General features: G+C 42.2%; 1 protein-coding gene across 1 annotated transcript in view; it reads left to right on the top strand.

Annotated features, from left to right (window-relative positions):
• hk2 (hexokinase 2) overlaps positions 1 to 26,054 on the top strand; it is a 60,728-nt gene that overhangs the window by 16,033 nt on the left and 18,641 nt on the right. Inside the window, exons 4-11 of the mRNA XM_084337938.1 lie at positions 3,642 to 3,761; positions 4,323 to 4,418; positions 5,414 to 5,513; positions 11,229 to 11,412; positions 13,428 to 13,589; positions 21,001 to 21,234; positions 22,662 to 22,966; positions 23,991 to 24,139. Of these exons, the coding sequence (XP_084194064.1) occupies positions 3,642 to 3,761; positions 4,323 to 4,418; positions 5,414 to 5,513; positions 11,229 to 11,412; positions 13,428 to 13,589; positions 21,001 to 21,234; positions 22,662 to 22,966; positions 23,991 to 24,139 (1,350 nt within the window). The remainder of the gene's footprint in view (positions 1 to 3,641; positions 3,762 to 4,322; positions 4,419 to 5,413; positions 5,514 to 11,228; positions 11,413 to 13,427; positions 13,590 to 21,000; positions 21,235 to 22,661; positions 22,967 to 23,990; positions 24,140 to 26,054) is intronic.

The raw sequence follows: 26,054 nt of genomic DNA, 5'->3' as shown, positions 1-26,054 counted from the left end.
CTCCTGTGTCTATAAAGAGGGTTCCCCAAATGTAAGTCTCTCTCTTCTCCCAGGTCTCCAAGCTAGTTACCTTTTGCGAGAGCCCTCCAGCCATATTCTCTGAGTAATTTGGCTATATTCACCCACCTCACTCATGCACACAAATCCAATAGGGAGGTGTAGGCTGACGTCACTTTGGACCGCCCGCGAGGTCCACCCGTATAGGGAGCTATCATTGGGAAATGGATTATCGGCTATTGTAACAATGCTGCCTCATGAACATTGGAAAGCTTTCCATTTTTGCACAAAATTAGTTCCCTTCAGTTCTATCACTAACATTATTGTTTAAGCATTTTTGGTTGAAATAAAATTCAGCGATATTTCTTTTTACGATTTAATTGCGAATATTTTCATGTTGAGCTATACTGCCCTGTCAAAGCTAACCGCAGTAACTCGAAAATTGACTCAAAATTTAGTTAGGAGTGAAATTGAATTTGTCAATAAATGTTTTATCTTGTGACCAAGTTTCAGATGTTAATGTTGCTCAGTTTTGGAGATATGGGGTTTTAAAAACTGCAGTAACTACAAAATCGCACTCAAAACCCAGGCAGACCGCAGTAACTTCCAAACAGTGAAAAATGGCTTTAAAGTGTTTTGACTTGCCATCCAAAATGTGTTATAGGTAGATAGATGATAGTACCCAGATTTAACGTGTATTAATGAAGTAATCTTTAGGCATACAAAAATATGACGTAATTATTTTAATTAACCCCAAAAAAGCAGATACTGCACTCTGCTGCACGATTTCCTTAATTATTATACAGGTAATGTACAGGCAAAGTGCAGTAACTTCAAATACAATGTTGTTTTCCCTCCAGCTTTCATAACTTAACCTAGCCATTTTGAAAATGAAATTTAACACCTGAATATATTGGAATGATGATGATCCAAATAAAATGACTAGGTTAAGTTATGAAAGCTGGAGGGAAAACAACATTGTATTTGAAGTTACTGCACTTTATTTTTAGTTACTGCCTGTACATTACCTGTATAATTATTTAAGGAAATCGTGCAGCAGAGTGCAGTATCTGCTTTTTTGGGGTTAATTAAAATAATTACGTCATATTTTTGTATGCCTAAAGATTACTTCGTTAATACATGTTAAATCTGGGTACTATCATCTATTTACCTATAACACATTTTGGATGGCAAGTCAATAAAGCAATTTTTCTCAGTTTCACTGTTTGGAAGTTACTGCGATCTGCCTTGACAGGGCAGTATAGATTGTGGATGAATACGCACAGAAAGGTACAAATGTTCATGCTTTATTTGTTTTAAACGAGACTATTTAGAAATGGGCAATGGGGAAATACGTAGAGCTGGGTCGATAAAACTGTAACGAAAATTATTGCGATATATTTTAATAATCGATATCGATTGATAAAAAAATATATATTGTGACCTGCAACAGGGCAGTTTTAAAACCAGAGACAGTGGACAGAATTGTCTTTCTTTCCTGCAACTTAAAGTAATGGCTTTGCTCGAATCCGGCTGTCGGCGTTGCCTCCGGCTTGGGCCGGCCGTCATACTGGCTCAATTGGCAGAGTCAGCGGGTGGAAGTCGATGGGTGGTAATCTGGACGTTGTGGACAGCGACTCCTACAGGTCAGTTGGGGGACGCCTGCACAGCAGAGACGGGAAATGGCGGGGCTAGTGTGAGCCTCCCACACGTTACACCTCGCCAATGAGAGCCCGCGCTGGCAGGTGAAAAGATGTGACAGGCTGCCTCCTCGTGTACCGGAGGGGACACGTGATGCAAGGCTTCTATCCACCCTACAACTGACCAGTGGGGGGCATATGAAGAGCAACGTTCAAGACAGGGGAGGGGAGAATTGGAAACATGAAAATAAGGAGAAAAAGTGGATACAAAAAAAAGTAATGTCTTTGCTTGTCCAGATGACAATACTGACCAAATTGAGATTTATTTTGTTTGCTTTCTAATTTTAAAATACAGTTCATTTATTTTGTTTGCTTTCTAATTTAAAATACAGTTTGAAACTGTCTGTACACAGTAGGCTATGTGTGCTAGGAGAGCTAGTCTCCAGTCGCGAGTCACGGTGCACATGTGCGGTGGTTTGTCCACCAAAAAAGCGCCAAAAGATAGAAAAGAAACTAGCAGAGCCAGAACTATTCAACTCCCCTTGAGCCACAGCCAGCAGAGAAGCCTGTTTACTTTCGCGTTCAAACCAGCTGCAGCCTGAGAACTGGAGTGTGAGGGGATGTAACACTAAAGATGGCGGCAACGACAAAGACTTGCTGCAAAATAAACATCTGTTTAAAAAAAAAAAAAGAAAATATAAAATTTTTAATACTTATAACAATATCGATAATTATCGAGTGATATGATAACATTATCATATCGTTATCATGATATCATTTTTGGCCATATCACCCAGCCCTAATAAATATGTTGCAATTTTGCGAGGTGGACCGTCCGGAAACGGCAATGACATAACCACTACACCTCCCTATAAAGAGGGTTCCCCAAATGTAAGTCTCCTCTTCTCCCAGGTCTCCAAGCTAGTTACCTTTGTGAGAGCCCTCCAGCCATATTCTCTGAGTAATTTGGCTATATTCACCCACCCCACCCATGCACACAAATCCAATACAGCTAGATTAGTCAAGCCTGCTGGACAGCCTCAGCTCTACTGTTCAGTGAACTTGCACTCTCAAATGAATGAGCCATTTTCTCACATCTTTAACCTTAATCCTAGTGCTAGACCAGGCTGCCTCTGTGTGCATGCACATTTTAATATCAGATGAATGAATGAATGAATGAATGAAAACTTTATTTAACAGATTGCAGAATGGGTACAATACAGTACGGCTCAATACATACAATTGTTAAGGGGATGCAGACCTGAGAAAGACGTTTGTCTTGTTTCCATCAGGGTCCCCCATTTTCAATTCAAATTGATTATAGATATAGAATCAGAAAGGTCTTTATTGCCACGTAGTTTTCACATACAAGGAATTTGCTTTGGTCGTTTTCGGTGCAACATTGGTGGACAGACATTAACAGACTGATAATACAATAAAGAGGTGGAGTACAATAGAATATAATTAGGGAATAAAATATAGGCCAGGGCTGTACAACTGTAAATAAAGAGGTTGAATAATATTAAATGGGATATAAACTAAATTAAATATAGCACAATGCAAGATACTTCAATGCCACACACCTCCCAATCCCCACAATAAATACATACAGGACAGTCGCATATAACAAGTGACAGTCAGTGTCAGTTCAATTCAGTTCATGTTCACTTCAGGTCGGATGCTTGACCATCCGACCTGGATGTGCAAGGGGGGCCGGGCCAGGGTGTTTAGTGTTCGGACTGCTGTGGGGTAAAAGCTGTTTGTGAAGCGTGTGTGTCTGGTTGAAATTGACCTGTAGCGACCTGAGGGCATGCGCTGGAATAAGTGAAGTGATGGAATATAGTACAATAAAAGTTATTGTACTGGACTTGCTCACTGACCCCCCCAGCGAAAAGAAGAAATGGTACCGATGTTTTACTGTTTACCACGCATTTCTCTGCAGCTCTGTGAGTTGTTCTGCTGCACATGCCGATCTTGCCACTGACCTTTCTCTCTCTCCCACAGCTCTTTGATCACATCGCTGAGTGTCTGGCGAACTTCCTAGACAAGCTGAACATAAAGGACAAGAAACTCCCACTGGGTTTCACTTTCTCCTTCCCCTGTCAGCAGACCAAGTTGGATGAGGTGAGCCAGAGACGCCTTCATTACTTTATCATCTGGCTTCTTGCAAATCGGGACTAACTAATTGGTGATGATTGCTATTTCAGCTGATGGTATTCATTCTCTGATGTTTTCATGTCTTTCACTGTTGTTTCACTTCAGAACTCCCAGTAACAAACTCGGGGTTTGCACAAGGACCTTGAAGTGCTTAAAGTGCTTGATTTTTTTACCAAAGAAAGTCGAGGCCTTGAATTCCTTAAACAGCCAATTTCTTAACAAGCTGCTTAAAAAGTCCTTGAAATTAATCTGGTAATGAATGATATTGGACGCCCCTCGTGAATGAATGTTTCCCATTCATGAAATCACATTCAAGTTTTTCTGGCTTTTGGACAGCGTTGTTCAAAACGCTTATGAGATTAGGAAAAAAATTCTAAATTGTAAAAAGGTGGCACAGTTGAAATATATTGTTAGAAAATAGCCTTGTAATATAATGGAGAGAAAAAAGACACCTGTCAAATCGGAAATAATTCAGATAACCTCTCTTCTTTGCCTGTTTGTTGTGTTTGTGTGTTCTCCTGTATGCAGAGTATTCTGGTGTCATGGACCAAAGGCTTCAAGTCGAGTGGAGTGGAAGGGAGAGATGTAGTCGGCCTTTTGAGGAAAGCCATCAAAAAACGAGGGGTGAGTGGGTCTGTCTGTCGCTGCTGGCTAAATATAGTCTCACACAGGACTCGTCGCCTCAGACAAATGTCATAATGCACCGACATACAGGTCTGTGTGCCACTATGGACCATACGCTCCTAAAACAGAAGAGGCAGCACTGCAGGGGGTTTCAGACCAGGCATTTTAACCCTTTCACTGCCACACTACCAACGGGTTAACCCTTTCACTGCGACAATACAGAAGGTTAACCCTTTATGAATTGAAAATGGGGGACCCTGATGTAAACAAGACGAAAGTCTTTATCTGGTCTGCATCCCCTTAACAATTGTGTGTATTGAGCCGTACTGTACGAATTCTGCAATCTGTTAATTAAAGTTTTCAATCAATCGATTCACTACCACACGACAAAGGGTCAACCCTTTCACTACCACACTACAGAAGGTTATAATAATAATAATAATAAATTGTATTTGTATTGCTTCTGTAGTGTGGTAGTGAAAGGGTTAATACTGCAGCCCTGTTTCTTTAGGCATTACCCTGTTGTTGGATTTCCCCACTAATGATCAATGATATAGTACTAGTCACCATGATGACTGATAACATATGCAATATTCTCACTGTATTTCAGTTGACTGATTGCATGTACTTTCAAAATTAATTCACGAAAATGACCATATGCCTTTGCAATTGTGGATATTGTGTTATTTATTTCATATTGTGATATCGATACAAATGTTATATACTGTCTTATCTCCTTCATGTAGCACTTTGAGATTGTTACAAATATAAAGTGTGTTACAAATATACCGTAATTTATTATTATTATACTGTTCAGACATATTTTCCATGGGATAAATTACACAGTAGTGAGTTGCAATCCTTATTGAATCAGAATACATTATAGTGGAGGATCATAATGAGATTGTATCAGGGGCTCTCTCACAGTCCCAGCCCCTATAGTGCTGTATAGCATGTGTGAGTTGTCACTCGGTGCTATTAAAACCTCCTTGCAGGACTTTGACATTGACATTGTGGCCGTGATCAACGACACGGTGGGCACCATGATGACCTGTGGCTACGACGATCATCACTGCGAAATAGGCCTCATTGTCGGTAAGTCTGGAGTTAAATAGGAATCGGGGGGGATCTATATGTTTAGGTCTGTTATTTCTCATTAACTTGATTGACCGGGTTATCTTTAATTATAATCAATAGCCTCTTTTTTTATTTGGCTTCTTCTCTGCCCTTTACTCTCTAGACCTTTTTGAGCTAAAGGAGGCTTGGAACGTATTTTTTAAGTGATAGTTCATATTTGTAAGACGTTTGATCAGATTTGTCACATACTGGGATTCCTTTCAGTCCATCCAAAAAGCTTGCACCAGTGCCCCCACCCCCCCATGGTGAGCAGCGCAGCTGTAGGTATACAGTTCAGATGACTCACTCACTACCTGTGGGTGTGCAGTTCAGATGACTCACTCACTACCTGTGGGTATACAGTTCAGGTGACTCACTCACTACCTGTGGGTATACAGTTCAGATGACTCACTCACTACCTGTGGGTATACAGTTCAGATGACTCACTCACTACCTGTGGGTATACAGTTCAGATGACTCACTCACTACCTGTGGGTATACAGTTCAGATGACTCGCTTACTACCTGTGGATGTAGGAAAAACACGAGCGACGGCAACGTGCAAAATTAAGCGGGCTAAGAGAAGTGTTGATTTTGAGCTGTGACCCACTAGGGCCTGAAAAAATTACCTTTTTAAATAGGTCAGTCTGCGCATTTATCGAAAACGACATGATCAGTATGGTTGACGGCGAAGGATTGCGGCAAATGATGCACCTGCTTGAGCCAGCGTACCATTTCCCATCCTGAGGCACAATCACCTCGCACACCGGTACACCGATGCCAAGTTCAGAGTTGCTTGCGCAGCTAGCTAAAATTACCGCTGCTGGCGAGGTTGGACAGCTGGACTGCCCTGACGACCGAAAGCTATGTTACCGTCACCACTGCGGTGTTGCCAACTAGAAGTTTGCCGGGTCAGCATATGGCAGAACACCTCGCGTAACAGTTAAAAGAAGCCATTCCCATCCCCAGTTTTTGGACTGATTGTGACCAGGCTGCATGGTACTCCCGTCTGACACCTGACCATGTCGATATGCTGATTTTCCTCAACAAGAACAAATAAATCAGGACCATGTGAGTCAGTCTGAGACAGGCTTTCTATGTTGTAGGCTATCTTGTTGCAAAATAATAATAGCTAGCCTCATTAAAAATACTCTTGTTGCTTCATTAGTACAGTTGGTTGTTTTCAGCGTTTTTTGTGCGTAATCTGTTATTTAGTTAGGCCTATTGGACATTTTCGTCAACATAAGTCGATCTTTTGTTTTTATTTATCAAGTTAATATAAAACCGTGTTTAGAAATCTTTTTAGTTTGTTACATGCTTTTGTGGCGAGTGAAATTTTTTATTTATTTTTTTGCCACATATGCAGCTCGCCCACTTAAAGTCGACACAAATGTGTTTTAATGTCTAGGTCTCTAAATTTTTTTTTATCCACTTTTTCTCCCATTTTCTATATATTTTTTTCTCCCATCCCAATTTTCGTATCATCCAATTCAACCCTCCCCTGTCACGGACGCTGTTTCTTGCCTCCCACAAGCCGGCTGCAATGTGGACTAAGTCATACATAGCACAAGTCCCCTCCGGTACTTGAGGTAACAGCAGTCACATCTTTTCACCTGCGCAGCTCGATCTCTCAGTGGCGAGGAGTAACGTGTGGGAGGCTCACGCTGCCCCCGACACCTCCTGATTCTACTGCGCAGGCGCACCAACCGACCTGTAGGAGTCGCTGTCCACAACGCCCGATCCCCACCCATCAGTTTCCCACCCCCTAATACGGCCAATGTGTATTAGTACGGACGACCAGCTAAACTGAAAGCAAATGTGGAGCGCTGGGCTCGAACTGACGAGCCCAGGGTCTCCAGCATTTCGTGGCGAGCGCCTTGCCCACTACGCCACGTAGCCGCAGGTCTCTACATTTCTATGTTTCATATGCCATGCAATGTTGTGAGAATGCAATATGTCACTGCTGTGGAAATAAACCTTCTGATTGAGGAAAAACAAAATACATTTGGTAAATTTTGTATTTTTAGTTACGATTACCCGATTAATTGATCGTTAACGTTATCAATGATTGAGTAAGGAACGTGCTTACAATTTGCAACCCTACTCACTACCTAACAAACTTGGCCCCCATAATTCCTCCATTCATCCATAATTTTTCTTTCATGATCCCCTTATCACAGTAAAACGTTGGCTACTTTATTCTTTATTTAATTTATTTGTCCTTTATTCATACAGGTAAAGCACTATGAAACTGATATCTCTTTTTACAATAGATATAAAAACACATTGGACAAACTTCAGATAAAAATTCAGTGGAACATCAACAAACATGTCTTCTAAGTTCTAACGGAATGAAATGTTCTAACATCAAGGTTTTTTGTAGTTCATTCCATTTGTAAGGGGCATAGTATTTAAAAACAGTTTTGCCAAGCTTTGTGCCAAGGTTTTTATGTGTGGTCGTGGTCGTGTATCTAAAGCTAAGCGATCCTGTGACCTAGTACCATATGGTCTGTATTTAAAAGCAATCAAAGAGCAGAGATAATAGCGTTGTTTCATGAACAGAGCCTTATCAATAAATGCAATGCAATGCAAGGCCCTTCTCTTGGTTAACACTTTGATCGCCATGGTTAAATTCATAATTTACAATCCCTAGCCAGCTCTATTTGTCTATGGAGAAGTTCCCCTTCTTTGCAGGGCTATAACTTTTTAAATTGTATTGCTAAATTGACATTATTATGGCCCATTCAATGTCCTATATCTATTGTTCAGGGTGTAGCAACGTTATACTTTTTCATTCACATATTCATACTAAAATACGGTCTAAAGTATAAGTATGTTTTTATCGTTTTCTGCAGCTTTCTCCAGAACTTGATTTATAGCCCTAAATGCATTATATTGATGATCAAATACAGTTTGATAGCGATCGGTGCCAGATAAAAAATTTCAACTTCACGTAGTTCTAGAAGTTACTACGTATGATCTGATGATGGGCGGGGGGTCGTTTATAATTCCGTGGGCAACGTTATATCATTCATCTAGTGTGGGTGATATGATCATTAGAGCAGTTAGTATAGAGGACATTAGAAAATAACGCTGAAACTCACCGTAGCTTCCTCGCGCCGTTGGCAGATGAGCGTGGAACAGAATTTTTTCTATTATGGGATGGAGAAATACCCGATCCATTTCCAGGTTGTATAATAGTATATACGTCCAAATCATGTTGTTTGTCGAGTTATTGGCAACGGATCGCTATGTATTGTGTCGAGCTCGAGTCCCGGGACCTATAGCGAGTGATCGGACCGAATTGAAATGAGCACCAGCTTCTACATCCTGTTTCTCCCCTGGGTGATCCCCCGATCGGCCACTAGATGGCGCTCTTGAACCGTTAGAGAGTTGAGTGGAGCTCAGCAGTATATCTCAGGTCCCCGGGGGAGAAATATGATTTCGATCACAGATTTTTGAAATATTGATATCCAAGACGTGTTACGGCGTCTTCGGCAGAATGAGCATGGCGGGGAAAGACGAGTTTCGGCGTCTCCGGCGATTAAAGTGTTAAGGACATCCCACTTTTTCATATAAAACACAATGGTGAGTGAGAAATGTATCTTCAGTGATAAAAACACTGTGCGCTATGATGCACAGCATTGAAGGGTTTTAAGGTGGAGGGAGAGGCATGCATGTACAGAATGTCACCATAATCAATTACAGACATAATTGTTGATTGTACAATAGTCTTCCTACTAGCAGTGGAAAAGCACAATTTGTTTCTATACACGGGGTTCGCACAGGGTTCTTGAAGTGCTTAAAGTGCGTGATTTTTTTTACCAAAAACAGTCGAGGCCTGGAATTCCTTGAAAACAGCCCATTTTTTAACAAGGTGCTTAAAACCTGTTCCACCCCACGGGGTCGGTACCGATCCCAAAATGGCATCTGGTCATAAATCAATATATTTTTTTAATGTTGCATAAAAGTTGCGTTTTCCCCCCAAACGTTTTCAAGTATTAACATCACTACCATGTCACAAAAGCATGTAGAATGTATATAATCATCAATACGTTAGTTTAGTAATAGGTTAAAAGTGCCATTAGATGGGTGCTCCAGTAGCACACCATGTTACCGCGCTGCGTCGCGGAACTCCGTGCTGCGTCACGGATCTGGTTGACTCCGAGTTCGATTCCCGGACTCGCCGTCATTTGCCGAATGTCTCCCCCTGCTCTCTCTCCCGTTTCACCCTACAGCTGTCGGTCATGCTTGACCAGGAAAGCGATAAACGCTAAAAAAAAAAGTAAAAAAAAAAAAGTGCCATTAGATAGTTTTAAGTTTTTCGATTTGAGGAAGTCTATTGCAAGACGGCGAGCATTTTGGAAAATGTTAACCATGGGAATTGTAGTCTTTTTGCAGCCATTCTGTGGAGGCCATCTATAGCTGTGGATCAGCGTTGGAATTTTGCCGAACTACACTTCCTGTCAGATACTATGGGGGTTCAAAGTTCAGCGTTCTGAATGAATAATATCAATAACTGTTATTATTCGCGATAATAAGCCACAAAAGGTAACGTTTTTGACAAATATTGAAACGCAGTTAGTTTCTCCTCCCTATTGTTATCATGTAGCAACAATTAGATCTGACTTTTTTTTTTAAATGGTTGCACTGTGGTGAAAATAAAAAACGACAGTAAATTACAGTAGATATCATTATCTGTTCTTATGCACGCCTGGTGATGTTAAATCCAAATTGAACTCGGGCATTTGAAAGATAATATATGTATATATATATAAATGCGAATTGGCTATAATAAGGTAATTTATAAGCCTCCTATTCTATATTCTATAATAATATTTCAAATTGCATTGGTCTGGATGGGAGAATTCAGTACTGTATCTACAGAACCTTCTGTTTAATCATCTTCCCTTTATTAATTTCCTTAGATTTCTTTGTACACATGATCTCAAGAAGGTACTGAACGAGATCAGTGGCAGTTTTTTATGTTTGGTCATTATTAGCATGGTGTTATCCACTGTCAAAGATGCAAAGAAAAATCATAATTCATATTCTCCTTTGTTTAATCACAATTTAAGCAAGCCTAGTAATAGACACAATATTTCTGACACTGTGAATACATTCCCTGAGGTCCATATATGTACCTAGATACCAAGAATATGCAAATAGCCCTTGTAGAAGTGGAGCAATATTCCATTTACCTAGGTATATATTTTAGGTGGATTTTCACCATGTGTGGAACAGGTTAAAAAGTCCTTGAAATTCAAATCAACCATTCGCATTGAACGTTTTGTTCATCCGTGATAAAATTGTTCTGAATCAAAAAATTGAATTGTCGGAAATTGGTTTTAAGCCATAAATATTGAATTTTTCTATTAAAAAAAACGGCATTTAAAAGTGAATTGTATCCTTTTTAAAATGAAAAATTGTGCTTGGGAAAAGTACTTGAAAGTCCTTTAATTTAATTTTGCAATGTCTGTGGGAACCCTGTATACAAGAATCCAATTGTCAACCTTTTAGAAAGGTGTTCCACATGAGTGTAAAAAGAGAATCTATTATCTAACCTAATTTGAGCAGATTCTCCTGGTCATGTCTTGCTATTATAACCCTGCTTGCACCCCCGAAACAAGACAGCGGTTACTTGTACTAGGTGCGTGTCCAGTGTCCACATTGCCTCAGTCTGCCCCCCACCCAGGAACGGGCACCAACGCCTGCTACATGGAGGAGATGCGCAACCTGGAGCTGGTGGAGGGAGACGAGGGCCGCATGTGTGTCAACATGGAGTGGGGGGCGTTCGGAGACGACGGGGCCCTGGAGGACCTGCGCACCGACTTCGACCGGGAAATCGATGCAGGGTCCTTGAATCCTGGCAAGCAGCTGTAAGTTGTACTGTAACTTGTATTTTTATTTTTATTTTTTTTAGGGATGTCCGATATTATCGGCCGACCGATATTATCGGCCGATATCGGCAGTAAAATGTGATATCGGAAAATATCGGTATCTGTTTAAAAAAAGAAAAAAACAATAACAATATTTGTTATATATATATCCAGTGAAATGATTAGTTACCTGAAATTATTCCGTTTTTTGGGGTGGGAAACCCTGCATATATCGGTATCGGTTGATATCGGTTGATATCTGTATCGGAAATTAAGAGTTGGACAATATCGGAATATCTGTATCGGTAAAAAAGCCAATATCGAGCATCGCTAATTTTTTTAAATCTTTTTCCCCCTCCATTTTCCTCCGATTTTCTCCCATCCCAATGTTAGTTGTTATGCCAATTCCCAATCCCCTTCCTGGTCGTTGCGCACTTACCCCCCACAGTCGGTCTGGGAGAGTGGAGGCTATCACGTGCTTCCTCCGACACACGTCCAGCCAATCAACCGCTTCTTTTCACCTGGCAGCGCGGATTCTCATTGAGAGGGCGTAGCGTGTGGAAGGATCACACTATCCCACTCAAGTCCTATCCGCTCGTAGCAGGCGCCCCGACCGAACTGTAGGAGTCGCTGTTTACAACGACCCGGACCCACCCCGCCAGCTTCTCCCACCCTCTAATACTGCCAATTGTATTAGTGTGAATGGCCAGCCAAGCTGGTGACAACCCCGGAGCTGTGAGCTGGATTCGAACAGGCGAATCCTAGCGTCTCCGGGGTTGGTGACGAACGCAATCTCCGCTACGCCACCTAACCGCCTGTACTGTAACTTGTATTAACCCTTTCACTACCACACTACAGACGGTTAACCTTTCACTACCACACTACAGAAGGTTAACCTTTCACTACCACACTACAGAAGGTTAACCCTTTCACTACCACACTACAGAAGGTTAACCTTTCACTACCACACTACAGACGGTTAACTTAAATTAAAAGACGTCTTACTGTATTTGACTATTGTGTACTTTGCCATTATGTCTATACTACTATCTACATTACATTTACATTTAGTCATTTAGCTGACTCTTTTATCCAAAGCGACTTACAAGTTTTGTACAACAAGACAGCAGGAAGGGCACAACTCTTATCAGCTGAGTAACAATGTTCAACAAAGTGTTGAGTGCTACAGTGTAGGTTAGTATATTAGGACAAGTGCATGACAAATGTAAGGTTAGTTAGGGTACACATTTAATTTTTTGTAATCTACTTTGCTATTATGTCTATACTACTACCTACTTTGCTATTATGTCTATACTACTATGCACTCAGAGTGAAGCACTGCTAGACGAACAATACCCCTCACCCTTAGCCGTCAGAGTTTTACCATTCCTGCTGACTTGTTTTACACAATTTGTAAGTCGCTTTGGATAAGCGTTTAGCATCAGCTAAATTACTAAATGTAAATGTTGGTTAGATGAGTTAGCAGAGGTTGTATTTGATCAAACTGAAGTGGGTAAACTAATGGAAGTTGGAAAACTATAGAATCTGGATATGAATATAGCTTTGTCCTTCTGATTCAGGTCACTTTGGCAGCAATTTTGACCAAATCTAGGTCGAAATAATAAGGGCATAACCTGCCTTGTGAGTGACGTCATAGTATTCTTCCCAAAACACTGGCACAGAAATTGGTGCTGAATTAGGAATAGCTCAATGTCACACGGTGGGTGTGAAGGGCATCTGGTTCAAAAGATCATTTTGTGACATCCATTTGAAATTGTCGGTCACACATTAGAACAAGCAACTGGCACAGATTACATTAATATAGCCTCTCTTTTTAGGCTACTGCACTCCAACTGTACTTTGTCATATTGTCTGGCTCCATTAGCGCTAGCGGTAGAGATGTATTCTGTGGCCCCAGTGCTCCATCCAACGGATATAACTCCCACTTTGCATGACACTTCATGTTGCACTATCTGACTCTGCTAATCCTTTTTCGTGTGTGTGTGTGTGTGCAGGTTTGAGAAGATGATCAGTGGAATGTATATGGGGGAGCTGGTGCGTCTGATCCTGGTGAAGATGGCCAAAGAGCAGCTTGTGTTTCAAGGTCAAACCACCCCCGACCTCCTCACCACTGGACACTTCTATACAAGCTACGTTTCTGCCATCGAGTGTGACAAGTTAGTTCACGTTTGTGTATTATATGCGTGTGTGTGTGACAAAATGTGTTCATGTTTGTGTATTATATGCATGTGTGTATGTGTGTCAGGGTTGGAACAATTTGCAATAATAGCTCAAATGTAACTTTTTTTTTTTTTTTTTTTTTTGTCTTTTTCCCCCTCCATTTTCCTCCGATTTTCTCCCATCCCAATGTTAGTCGTATGCCAATTCCCAGTCCCTTCCTGGTCGCTGCGCACTTACCCCCCACAGTCAGATCATCTGGGAGAGTGGAGGCTACCACGTGCTTCCTCCGACACACGTCCAGCCAATCACTGCTTCTTTTCACCTGGCAGCGCGGATTCTCATCGAGAGGGCGTAGCGTGTGGGAGGACCACACTATCCCCCTCGAGTCCTATCCGCGCTTAGCAGGCGCCCCGACCGAACTGTAGGAGTCGCTGTTTACAACGACCCGGACCCACCCCGCCAGCTTCTCCCACCCTCTAATACAGCCAATTGTATTAGTGCAGACGGCCAGCCAAGCTGGTGACAACCCCGGAGCTGTGAGCTGGATTCGAACAGGCGAATCCAGCTCACAGCTCCGGGGCTGGTGACGAACGCAATCTCCGCTCGGCCACCTAACCGCCTGTAACTCTTTTTGTAATGTATATAATAAAAAGACAATATCTCATAAATGGGACATTCTATAGGCTACAGTCTCATTTTCTAAACTTTTAAGAAAAGCTTTAGCATGGTAATTTGGAACGAGTTGGTCTATAAAACCTGTAATGGATTAAATGTTGTCTTCAGCTCCATAGTAATATCTTATACAGCAAGCAGTCTGTTTGGCCTACAGGCGTTCCCAGAGTGCTGATATACGGTATGGGTACGGTCATAAACTGGCCTACAATGTCTACAATGGTAGTTAACACATTCTGTGCCACGCAGTTTGCCCATGTTATACCACTCTCTGCCAGTGCTGTAAGCCTATGGAGTCGCTCACCTTCTTTGCAGGGCTATAACTTTTTAAATATTATAGCTATATCGACATTACTATGGCCCATTCAACATCGGGTATCTATCGTTCCGGATGTGGGAATGTTATATTTTTCCATTCATACATTGTCGTGTTAGTACCGTTGTGAATATAAGTGTTTTTATAGTGTAGAGCAGTAGAACGCGAGTTATAGGCCCAGACGCATATTATACATATCGATTGGCGTTTCGTTCCTATACACGCTATATTAAATAATTCAAATGCATATGCTCGGTATACATTATGCTCCATCATGCGTGAAGGAAAGGGGGGGGGGGGTCGTTTATGATTCCTTGATTGTCAGTAACGGCTTTCCTTAGTATGACATCATATGTTGATCGGATGGATTGCAATGAAATAAATGGACAATCGAGCTGGAATTAACGTTAGATTCCTCTTACCTGTGGCCGATGAGTCTGGAGAAAAAATATTCCAATTATTTGATTTCGATCTGCTAGATCCATTTTCCGTTTGTATGACTCAATAAACGCCGAAAGCATATTGATTCTTGCGTCTCGAAAGCGATCAAATGCACTTGAGTGTTTGTTTTGATCAACATAACAAGATAGCCCTGCCGGAGGATTTTCCCTGATGCACAGAGCGCCACATCCGGTTTAGAGTGGAGTGCAACTCGCCCGAAATCCACCAGGCGGCGTTATTGAGGCGTTGAAATATCAGACAGGGTCCAGCTGGCTCCCGGAGCCTTCCTGGATGAATTATCAATCCCAATAGCGAATAAAGGAAATAACGATCATAAAAACGAGTAAACTCGTTTTTGGCGTTATGAGATTGGCGGGCAATAACGAGTAAACTCGTTTTTGGCGCAGGATGTGTTAATGGAAGCTAACTGGCTATACTTACTAGAATGCCAGCTGACAGTGAAAATAAGGGTTTGTCGGATCACAACTTGCCACAGCTTTTTTTTATTCACATGATTGCAGGAGGGAGTAGGAGCTTAAACGTGTAACTTTTTAATCTTTCCTGCGTCACATCTGTTCTCTGAACTTCTCACAAATCCTTCTGGATCCCTCTGCTCTGTTCCAACGGCATCATAATGGTCTTTATTTCAAACGGAGCGTCGTATACATCATACACACTATAACGGCACTTTTGTTCACGTTCACTTTGATACATTGTATCTGTATGTGACCAACTAAATGTTGTACAAAAGCAACATCACACTCGAGGTCATACGTTACACTGAATATCAGCACGGCTATGATGACCACATTACAGCCTGCGCTGATGTACTATATACCGTACGACCTCAAGTGATATTGCTTAAAGGAACACGCCAACATTTTGGGAAATTTGCTTATTGTCTTCTACAGAGAGACAAGAAGATGGATACCAGTTTTCTCTGTGCGTTCAGTAGAAAGCTATCTGCCTGCACGTTAGCCTAGCTTAGCACAATGAATAGAAGCGGACATGACTGGTTAGCCTTCGGGAGAGATGTTAGTTGGACAATGCCTAGGCTAACCGGTCATGTCTGCTTCCATTCATTGTGCTGTGCTAGGCTAACGTGCAGCCAGATGGCTTTCTACTGAACGCACAGAGAAAACTGGTATCTTATCATCTTGTCTCTCTCTGGAGAAGACTGTAAGCAAATTTCCCAAAATGTGTTCCTTTAATTAATCCACTCTTTAAAGCTGGTTCTGGCTCTGACCCCAACTGCTACAGGCCTATTTCCATCTTGCCCTGCTTGGCTAAGGTCTTAGAGAAGCTGGTTCACAAACGGCTCAGTCACTTCATGGCCTCAAACAACATCCTGTCTAATCTGCAGTCTGGGTTCCGGCCAGGCCACGGGTGCATCACTGCTACCATTAACACTTTGAGTGCCAACGACGATATTTCTCGTTAGTTCATGCCAGAGAGACTAGAGATCTCTGTTTTGATATATATTTTTTTATTAGCGATTTCCATATTACATATTTCAGCAATCTAGCCTCACGTTACCACTGGAACTCTCTCTGAGCTCCATTGGGAAAATACCGCCCCCTATCGTCTCTCCGGATGGTACTGCACCCCTTTGGATTGGATTGAATGAAACGCATGGAGAGAAAAAAAGTCCTGCTTCCTCATTTTACTTGTCAGACAAGTAACCCGAGACGATCGAAGTCATCGCCGAGCCCAAGAACAGCGGATAATGTGTGTTTCCAGTACCCAGCGTTGGATCAATAAACGCGATCGATATTTGGAATGGCGATCAGGAATTGGAATAATCTTTTTGGAAAACATCTGATCTGAGGTAAGGAATCTATTTGACCAGTCTTGGGATAATCAGAGCTTTTTTCACAGATATATCATCGTGGGCCCTATGTGTGTGTGTGCTGATCAGGAAATGGATAATCGATTTTTCAGCCCACTTCTATAGCGTGCATAAGTACACATATACTATCGATAATCTAGCGTTTATTTGAAAACGATTCATAAATAGGCCGAAAAATGACAACGTTTTTTGTGTATTCCAGTATATTCCAGTAAAGGGCGATTATCACAGAATCTTCAAAAAAATTCTGAAACTTTCAAGAAACAAGCGTTTTTCAAAATGGTATAAAACGGAAATGAACCAATTATTAAAAAAATAAAAAAAATCCGTTTCGACAATGTTGACTGCAGTGCAAACAAGTCATTGATGAGCAACGGCCATATTATACACATAGCTAGAGCTGCCGCGATTACCGCGGTATCGCTGTTACATCACGGCCACCGCAGAGTAGGCTGAATACCGCGTCACCGCTGTTTTTTTATAATAATAATAATAAATTACCCTCCTCTCGTTGGGCTTGCGGCTCTGCAGATATACCCTACTCATCTATCGAGGTTCCAAGCGACCCTATTGGGTACCAGAAAAGTCACGTGAAACATTGCAGACCACTGATTGGTCAGAAGAGAGACGCGTCACACGTTGTAGCGTCATGCAGTGTGTTACCACCAATCGGCAAGCGCGTATTAGGTTTTTACTTCCTGAATGTCAGATCATCACAACACGGCTAATAACGTTAGCTTTAACTCTCCGCCGGAGTGGACTACGATCGCTCCTAAGGAGTACTAAACGAGACATAATGATTTTACTGTCTGCAACGAATGTTATAATAAAAGCCCTTCGTTCTATACACTTGTCTGATTGAAAACTTTATTAACAGACCGCAGAATGGGACAACTCAGCACGCTCTGAGCAAAGAAAGGAACTGAGATATGAATAGAGTATTGCTTGCCTTGCTATTGTCCGGTAAATACGCTGATGTTATTGAACGTATAACTATATAATGTTAATGCCACAAAACGATGTTAATGCCACAAAACGAATGCCTTTATTATAAAGTAGTAACTTTATAGTAATAATAATAAGAAAGGGTCGGGGGGGTTAGGGGTAACCACCCCTGCCCGCGACACCGAGTGAACGGCGCACGACCAGAGGGTAAACTTCGAATCCGTGTTTCACTTTCAATAACTAATCCGTGCTTGCCGAATCCCAAACAATATTCATGCTGCAAAGTCATCCTCTAAAGATAGACATTTAGACTAGAGGCAGGCTATATGCTATAAAGAGTAGACTACTACTAAAAAAAAAAATGCATTCAAACTTTATTTTTTATTTTTTTGTGTGCATGCGGTAGGAAATATTTTGCAAATTTGTGCGGTAAGGAAATAATCAATACCGCGGCAGCTCTACACATAGCCATAATTTAAGATATAGTTTATGCGTTCGCAAATATGACAGGGTTCCGGGGCACTGGACCCTTGGCACGGAAAGTGTTAAGGTCCTGAATGACATCATCACCTCCTTGGACTCTAAGCTGGTTTGCATCGCCACCTTTATTGATTTAGCTAAAGCCTTTGACTCAGTCAACCATTCCATCCTCCTACAGAGGCTCTCCAGCATTGGCCTTTCTTCAAAATCCTGCAGTTGGTTTGCCAGCTACCTTGCTAATTGTGTTCAGCAGGTGATGATGGAGAACATCTTGTCTGACCCTCTCAACATCTTTAAAGGGTTGCCTCAGGGCTCCATCTTGGGTCCCTTGCTGTTCTCTATCTACATCAACGATGTAGACAAGGCTGCTGGAAATTCACAGATCCATCCATACGCTGACGACACCATCTTGTACTCAGCAGGCCCTTCACTCCACTCTGCGGCATCCACTCTTCAAATTAGTCTTACCTCTATTGAACAGTCATTTCACAGTCTCCACCTTCTTCTCAACTCCAAGAAGACTAAATGTATGCTCTTTAACAGAAAGCATGACACTGCTAGCACCCCTAAAATCACCTGTGCCGACGACTCAGAGCTGGGGTTTGTTACCTCTTATAAATACCTTGGCCTCTGGCTATAGACCCATCCCTTTCCTTCTCTACTCACATAAAACACCTGCAGGCCAAAGTCTGAGCTTCCTGTACCGCAACAAAGCTTCCTTCACCCGCTCGGCCAAACACACTCTTGTCAAGATGACCATCCTCCCTATATTTGATTACGGCAACACCATCTATAGAATGGCATCCCAGTGGGGGAGCTCCAGTAGCTCACCGCGTATCTCGGCGCTATTTCGGCGTCGGGGACAACCGTGCGCGTCACGGATCTGGGGTACACGAGTTCGACTCCCGGACTCGCCGTATTTTCTCAGAGTGTCTTTCCCCCGATCTATATCCTATTCAACCTGTTTCTGTCGGTCATGCTTGACCAGAAAAAGCGATAAACGCTAAAAAGAACCAGCTGACTGGTCAAAGTTAAAAAAAAAAAAAAAAAAGTGGCATCCCAGCGTGCCCTCAGAACACTTGACATACTCTATCATTCCGCCATCCGTTTTGCCACTAGTGCACCCTTCACCACTCACCATTGTGACCTTTATAACCTGGTGGACTGGACATCTCTTTGCACCAGAAGGCTTCTTCACTGGCTTCAAATAATTTACAAAACCATACTTGGTAAAACACCTCTCTACCTCTCCTCCCTTCTGCACGTCTCCACTTCTAACTACAGCCTAAGGTCCAGCAACTTCATCAAACTCACCATCCCCAAAGCCTGCACGGTTTCTGGACGCAACGCCTTCCGATTTGCTGCTGCATCTCACTGGAACACATTACAAAACACCCTTAAACTCACTGGCCTCACATCGCTCACTGCTTTTAAACAAAATCTGCAACAGATGTTAACCGACTGTTGCACCTGCTGACTGCCTCCCAATCGCACGCATAACCCTCAGACTATTCTCTCCTCCCCCTCTCCCCCTCCCTCTCCCCCTTTCTTCCCTCTCTCTCCCTCTGGTTCTCGCTCTTTCTTTCTCTTTTTCCCTTTCTCTTTTTCCCCTCTCCCTTTCCTTCTCTCTCCCTTATTTATTGTTGTCCTTGTATACTATTGCTCTGTCATTTTGTATTTTATTTACTTGTATGCATGTACATAACCTTGTTTTTGTTACAGCCTCCCACCCCCCCTTACATTTACATTTAGTCATTTAGCTGACGCTTTTATCCAAAGCGACTTACAAGTTCTGTACGACAAGTCATCAGGAAGGGCACAACTCTATCAGCTGAGTAACCATGTTCATAAAAGTGTTGAGTGCTACAGTGTAGGTTAGTTTATTAGGACAAGTGCATGACAGTAAGGTTAGTTAGGGTACCGGTATATATATATTTTTTTTTTAATTCAGATAATGGTTGAAGAGGTGTGTCTTTAGTCGACGGCTAAAGATTGGACGGGTTTCGGCTGTCCTAACTGGGGTGGGTTGTTCATTCCACCATTTCTCTTTGATGACCCTCCCGGAGCTTGGATAGGAGTAGGTCTGAGGCGGCCAGAAGATCCAGAGCGTAGGGGTCTTGAGGGTGTGTAGTTAGAGACCATTGACCGGAGGTAGGCGGGAGCGGTTCCCTTTGCCGCACGGTATGCCAGGTCGAGGGCCTTGAAGCGGATTCGTGCAGCAATGGGGAACCAGTGCAGGTCCCTAAGAAGTGGGGTGACATGGGCCGACTTCGGTAGGTTTGAGATCAGGCGGGCCGCTGCGTTCTGAATGAGTTGAAGAGGCTTGGTGGCAGTGGCCGGGAGGCCAGCGAGCAGTGTGTTGCAGTAGTCGAGGCGGGAGATGACTGTTGATTGGACGAGGAGTTTGGTGGCTTCTTTTGTCAGGAAAGGGCGGATCAATCTGCAGGTTCTGGTTGTCGCTGCGATGTGAGCAGAGAAGTTCAACTGGTCGTCGAGGACCACACCAAGGTTCTTGGCGGTCGGGGATGCGGTCACAGCTGCATTCTCGACTGTGATGTGACCCTTCCCACAAAAGGCCTTTGCTTTTTGGACAGGCTGCTTTTGTATATAAGAATTTGTTCTTAATTGCTTGCCTGTATAAATAAAGGTTAAATGAAAAGGAAAAATAAAGAATTAACGGGGGGTTGTTGTGCTTGGCTCTCAGGGATAAGGAGGGTCTTGTGAGTGCTGATAAGGTGCTTCGGGGCCTGGGACTGGAGCCTTCGACCGAGGACTGCGTCGCCACCCAGAGGGTGTGTCAGGTGGTGTCCACGCGCGCCGCCCACCTGTGCGCTGCCACCCTGGTGGCCGTGCTGCGGCAGATCCGGGACAACAAGGCGGCCGAGAGGCTGCGCACCACCATCGGGGTGGACGGCTCCGTCTATAAGAACCATCCCCAGTAAGTGTTTTCTTGCGTGATGTCTGAACTGTGAGGCCCACACACACACTTCCACAGTGTATATACAGGGTTCGCACAAGGTCCTTGAAGTGCTTTAAGTGCTTGATTTTTTTACCCCAAAAAAAGTCGAGGCCTGGGATTCCTTGAAAACAGCCCTAAGCCCTGGTTTTTTAAGCCATAAATATAAAGTCCTTGAATTTCATTTAGCAATGTCTGTGGGAACCCTGTATATAGGCATGGGCCTGGTTTACAGGTTTCACCACTATCAAACGATGTATGGACTGACACCTGCACACTGACCTCACCAGGCTTAGCACCTCGAGAACAAGTAGCCTCATTCTGTATCAGTTTTGTCATGGTGGAGGAGCCACTCTAGCCACCCAAACGACTGCCTCTTTGCACTGCTTTGCTTTGTCAGGCAAGCGCTACCGAGTCTCATGGCCGGTACAGAGAGACTCAAAAGGAGCTTCTATCCCCAGGCCATCAGGATGCTCAACGACTCTTATGTAACATCAACCCATCCATCTACACACTCATTGCACACACATCCACATGCACACACTCACCTTAACACTCACTTTAGACACTACACCATATTGTATCTATTTATTAAAATAGAGTTGCACTACATCCATACCTCATTTTTGCATTTAAATTTTTTTTCTTTTAAGTTTGCATTTGTGTACCTCATTGTCTGTATTTTTACTTCATTGCACTTTCATTGTCCTTAGGTTGTATTTTAGTTTGTATATTGTATATTTGTATAGTGTTGGGACTAGGGATTTGACGGTACCGGTACCTGTGAATCGATACCGGTACCCAACGGTACCTTTTTCCGATACTTTAGTCTCTAAAAATGTAATCTACCTACCTCAGTCGTGAAAAAAAATTTCCAAACTTCAAATAACTACACTTTTGACCATTTTCGGCTTGCCATTGCCCCGACTGCTTTGTTGTTGAATCAAGTCAAATCAAAAGCGTATATTGTGCCTGTGAACGTTGACATGAGAAGAAAAAAGGTAAAGAAAAAAAAATTTAAAAAAAAAAAGAAAAAAAATGGTATCTCACGTGAATCAATACTCTGTAGTACCGACGTGTTTCGGTAAGTACCTTTTTAAAAGTACCGAATTCGGTACCCATCCCTAGTTGGGACTTTATTCCTCCTTTACTTATTGTTTTACTGTATTTGTACTGTAAGCATTTCACTGTAACGTAAATGTGCTTTATACGTGACAAATAAAAACAAACTTGAAACTTGAGGTGTGTAGAGCATTTAGCAAATGCATTGCAAATGCACACATCAATATGGAAAACTCCCAAGTTTCGATGAATAAACTATTCACATTTAACAGTTAAACCTCATTGATGAAAATGTTCAGAGATCAGAACCCATGGTTTTACCAACACAAGATGACACCCCCCCCCAGATTCGCCAGACGGCTGCACAAGATGGTGCGGCGGCTCGTGCCGGACTGCGACGTGCGTTTCATGCGCTCCGAGGACGGCAGCGGGAAGGGCGCCGCCATGGTGACGGCGGTGGCCTACCGCCTGGCCAAGCAGCACGCGGAGCGCCAGCGGATCCTGGACACCCTGCGTCTGAGCCGGCAGCAGCTGCTGGAGGTGAAGAGGAGGATGAGCGAGGCGATGGTCAGCGGCCTGTCCAAGCAGAGCCACGAGCGGGCCACGGTCAAGATGCTGCCCACCTACGTCAGGTCCACGCCGGACGGAACAGGTGATGAGAGAGAGAGAGACGGTCTGATGTGTCTAGACGACGTCATTTGAAACTGCGTGTGTGAGATAATATCTGCTGTAGAATCGTATGCGAGTGAATATTGAAGCTAAAGATGGAACTGGCTTTAGCCTTTGAAGGTTGATTGATTTTTATTGTGGATTAGAGTGGACATCATCCAAGGGATAAAAACCTGATCAAATGCAATCACTTATTTCCCTGGTATTAAGAGACGGGACATGCATCATCATAAAACATTAAGAGACAATATGCATATACAGTATAGAAGATAAAAGAATAATACATATGCTACCCTCTCTTTCCTATGCCGATAGCCATGTTCGTACAGACTTTTTGAAGCCAGTTAACCCAGGGGCCTGTTTAATGCTGCTGGGCAGGCTGTTCCACAGAACTGCAGCTGAATAAAGGAAGGTCTGCTGGCCGTACGTAATGAGTTTAAATCTAAAAGGGACTGTTTGTGTCTCTACCTCTGGTTTCATGGTTGAAGTGATTTTGAACTTTTCATTTGTGTGCCTCTGGGGGACGTGTGTGTGTGTGTCTTAGGGCTGAGCCCAAATGTTCGAACCTTCGTTCGCTATGTTGGCATTTTAATTCTAAATCAACATTCACATTTTTTATAAAAAGATAAATAAAAGAAAGGTTTCCTTTTTTCTTTTCTATTCATTCCGTTTAAACCAATGGGGTTTTTCTTCACAGTTGCAGATAAAGATTAGGCTACACTAATATTATAGTATTAAAAAAAACTGATTATTCTCCCTGGGCTTGGTCTGGGGCTGGAAAGTTAAAGAAAAGGACTAATTTAATCAGATTAATCACTTTATTCAAATTGAGGATTTAGTTTGAGGATATTTATATAAAAAAATATTTCAATTTAAAAACGAAGGTTCGAATGTCTGTTCGAAAAACCCTGACGAAGTTTGAATCCCAAAAACAGGCTTCGGGGACAGCCTTAGACTGTGTGGGTTTTAACATGACTTGCTGTCTTGTGATTGGTGCTCATCACCAGAGCGTGGCGACTTCCTGGCCCTGGATCTGGGCGGGACCAATTTCCGTGTGCTGCTGGTGCGCGTGCGGAGCAACAAGAGGCGCAGTGTGGAAATGCACAACAAGATCTACGCCATCCCCCAGGAGATCATGCAGGGCACGGGAGAGGAGGTGAGGTTTTACCTGCTGCTACTGCACCACTGCACACAGAAACCAGAAGGGCTGTGGCACTTGAACAATTTGGTTTGTGCACGACACAACTGTGAGTGTATTACTAGGGATGTCCCGATCACGTTTTTTTGCTCCCGATCCGATCCCGATCATGTGATTTTGAGTATCTACCAATACCGATCTTTCCCGATCCGATCAAATTTTTTTATTTCTTTTATTCAACAAACATGACCATGTTCACGTCTTAAACTCATACTGAGGCCTTAGTTTTGGTTTTAAATTGCATATCATCATTCATTTATTTATTGTCACACAGAGCAGAAGAATTTTGCCAAAACAAACCAATAGTATCCAGCTGCAGAACGGCAGACCAGCCACACACTCAGACCCAAACGCATTTCCTTTGATTTATCAAATGATTTATGTCAAGGATTGCAATGCCTCGCTTGAATGAAGTTAACTTTTCACCTGGATAACGTCAACATTCAGGGTGAATGTAATGTGAGAAATTTGGATTTTTTTTTTTTTTTTTTTTTGGGTCAGAGATTGTGGCTGGTCTGCCGTTCTGCAGCTGGATACTATTGGTTTGTTTTGGCAAAATTCTTCTGCTCTGTGTGACAATAAATAAATTAATGATGATATGCAATTTAAAACCAAAACTAAGGCCTCAGTATGAGTTTAAGACGTGAACATGGTCATGTTTGTTGAATAAATAAATAAAAAATATTCCTGATTTTTATTTGTATTTTTTGCCGATCCCGATCTTCGGAAAATCACGTGATCGGATTGGGACATCCCTATGTATTACCTAACGAAATATGAACCAAAATGGAAGACAATGGGTCTCATTCCAGAACGGATTTACGACAAAAAATGTCCTCTCAACTCAAGACAGGTTTCTGCCAATTTAAGACATATTAGCGCTAGTAGCGTGATTCCCCAAATGTTCCTGAGATGGGATTTGGCCATGGCTGAGAGCAGAGTGCTGAGGAGCACACTTATGATTGATTGACTGATTGAAAATTGTATTAACTTGACAGACTGTGTTCTCCGTTCGTAATGGCTTTATTTGGTAGGAATCATAGTGATTCCTTCATGTCAACGCTACAGGCCTCCTTGGAATTAATTACTTAATCATAATTAAAATAAATATGACAATATTTGTACGATAAGAAATGACACATTTGATGTCGGAAAGATAAATAATATGGATTCATCTGATCACAGGGCAGCTGGATTAACCATATCTGAACCAGCTATTTTGGACAAATGTATAATTACTTTAATTACTCAGATATTCAAACACAATTATGCAATTATTGTGAAATTATTGAAAATAATAATTATTTAATGCCTTCTGTGGAATTTGTATTATTTGTTACATATCCATTTTATTGATTAATAATTATACATTTGAAAGAATGCAGGTTATAGCCAACATGATTGGTACAATGGGACAGACATTTGTTTGATATAGCTATAACTTGCATTCCTTCAAATGTATCATTAATCAATAAAACCGATATTGAAATACACTATGTAGCCTAGTACACCAACACTGCAAATGACAGGGGATAAATAAATAAGAACTAAAGCTAATCGCGTGGAAATAGTAATAATGAATTAATTCCATTAATATTCCATAACAAGTCTTGTGTGCGCCAGTATGGCCTACGTGTAATGAATGAACAGTAGGCTTATATTATTCTAGTTACTTGATTCATTAGGATTTAGTACACGAGACTCTGGCGGCCTTAATATGTGTACAGTACACATATTAAGTCCGCCAGAGTCGGGCGTACCATGAGCGGACTGCATGGTTGTCTACGGGGCGGGCAGCGCAGTGTGTCTTTGCTGCTCTCCTAAAACAAGTCATTAATGGAATAATAAGCCTATACTGCGTTCATTCATTACG

The sequence above is a fragment of the Notolepis coatsorum genome, assembly GCF_963971535.1.
Source record: "Notolepis coatsorum genome assembly, chromosome: 2".
Taxonomy (NCBI): Eukaryota; Metazoa; Chordata; class Actinopteri; order Aulopiformes; family Paralepididae; genus Notolepis; species Notolepis coatsorum.
The sequence above is the reverse complement of the archived record's forward strand: the minus strand, read 5'-3'. Positions and strand labels throughout refer to the sequence as shown.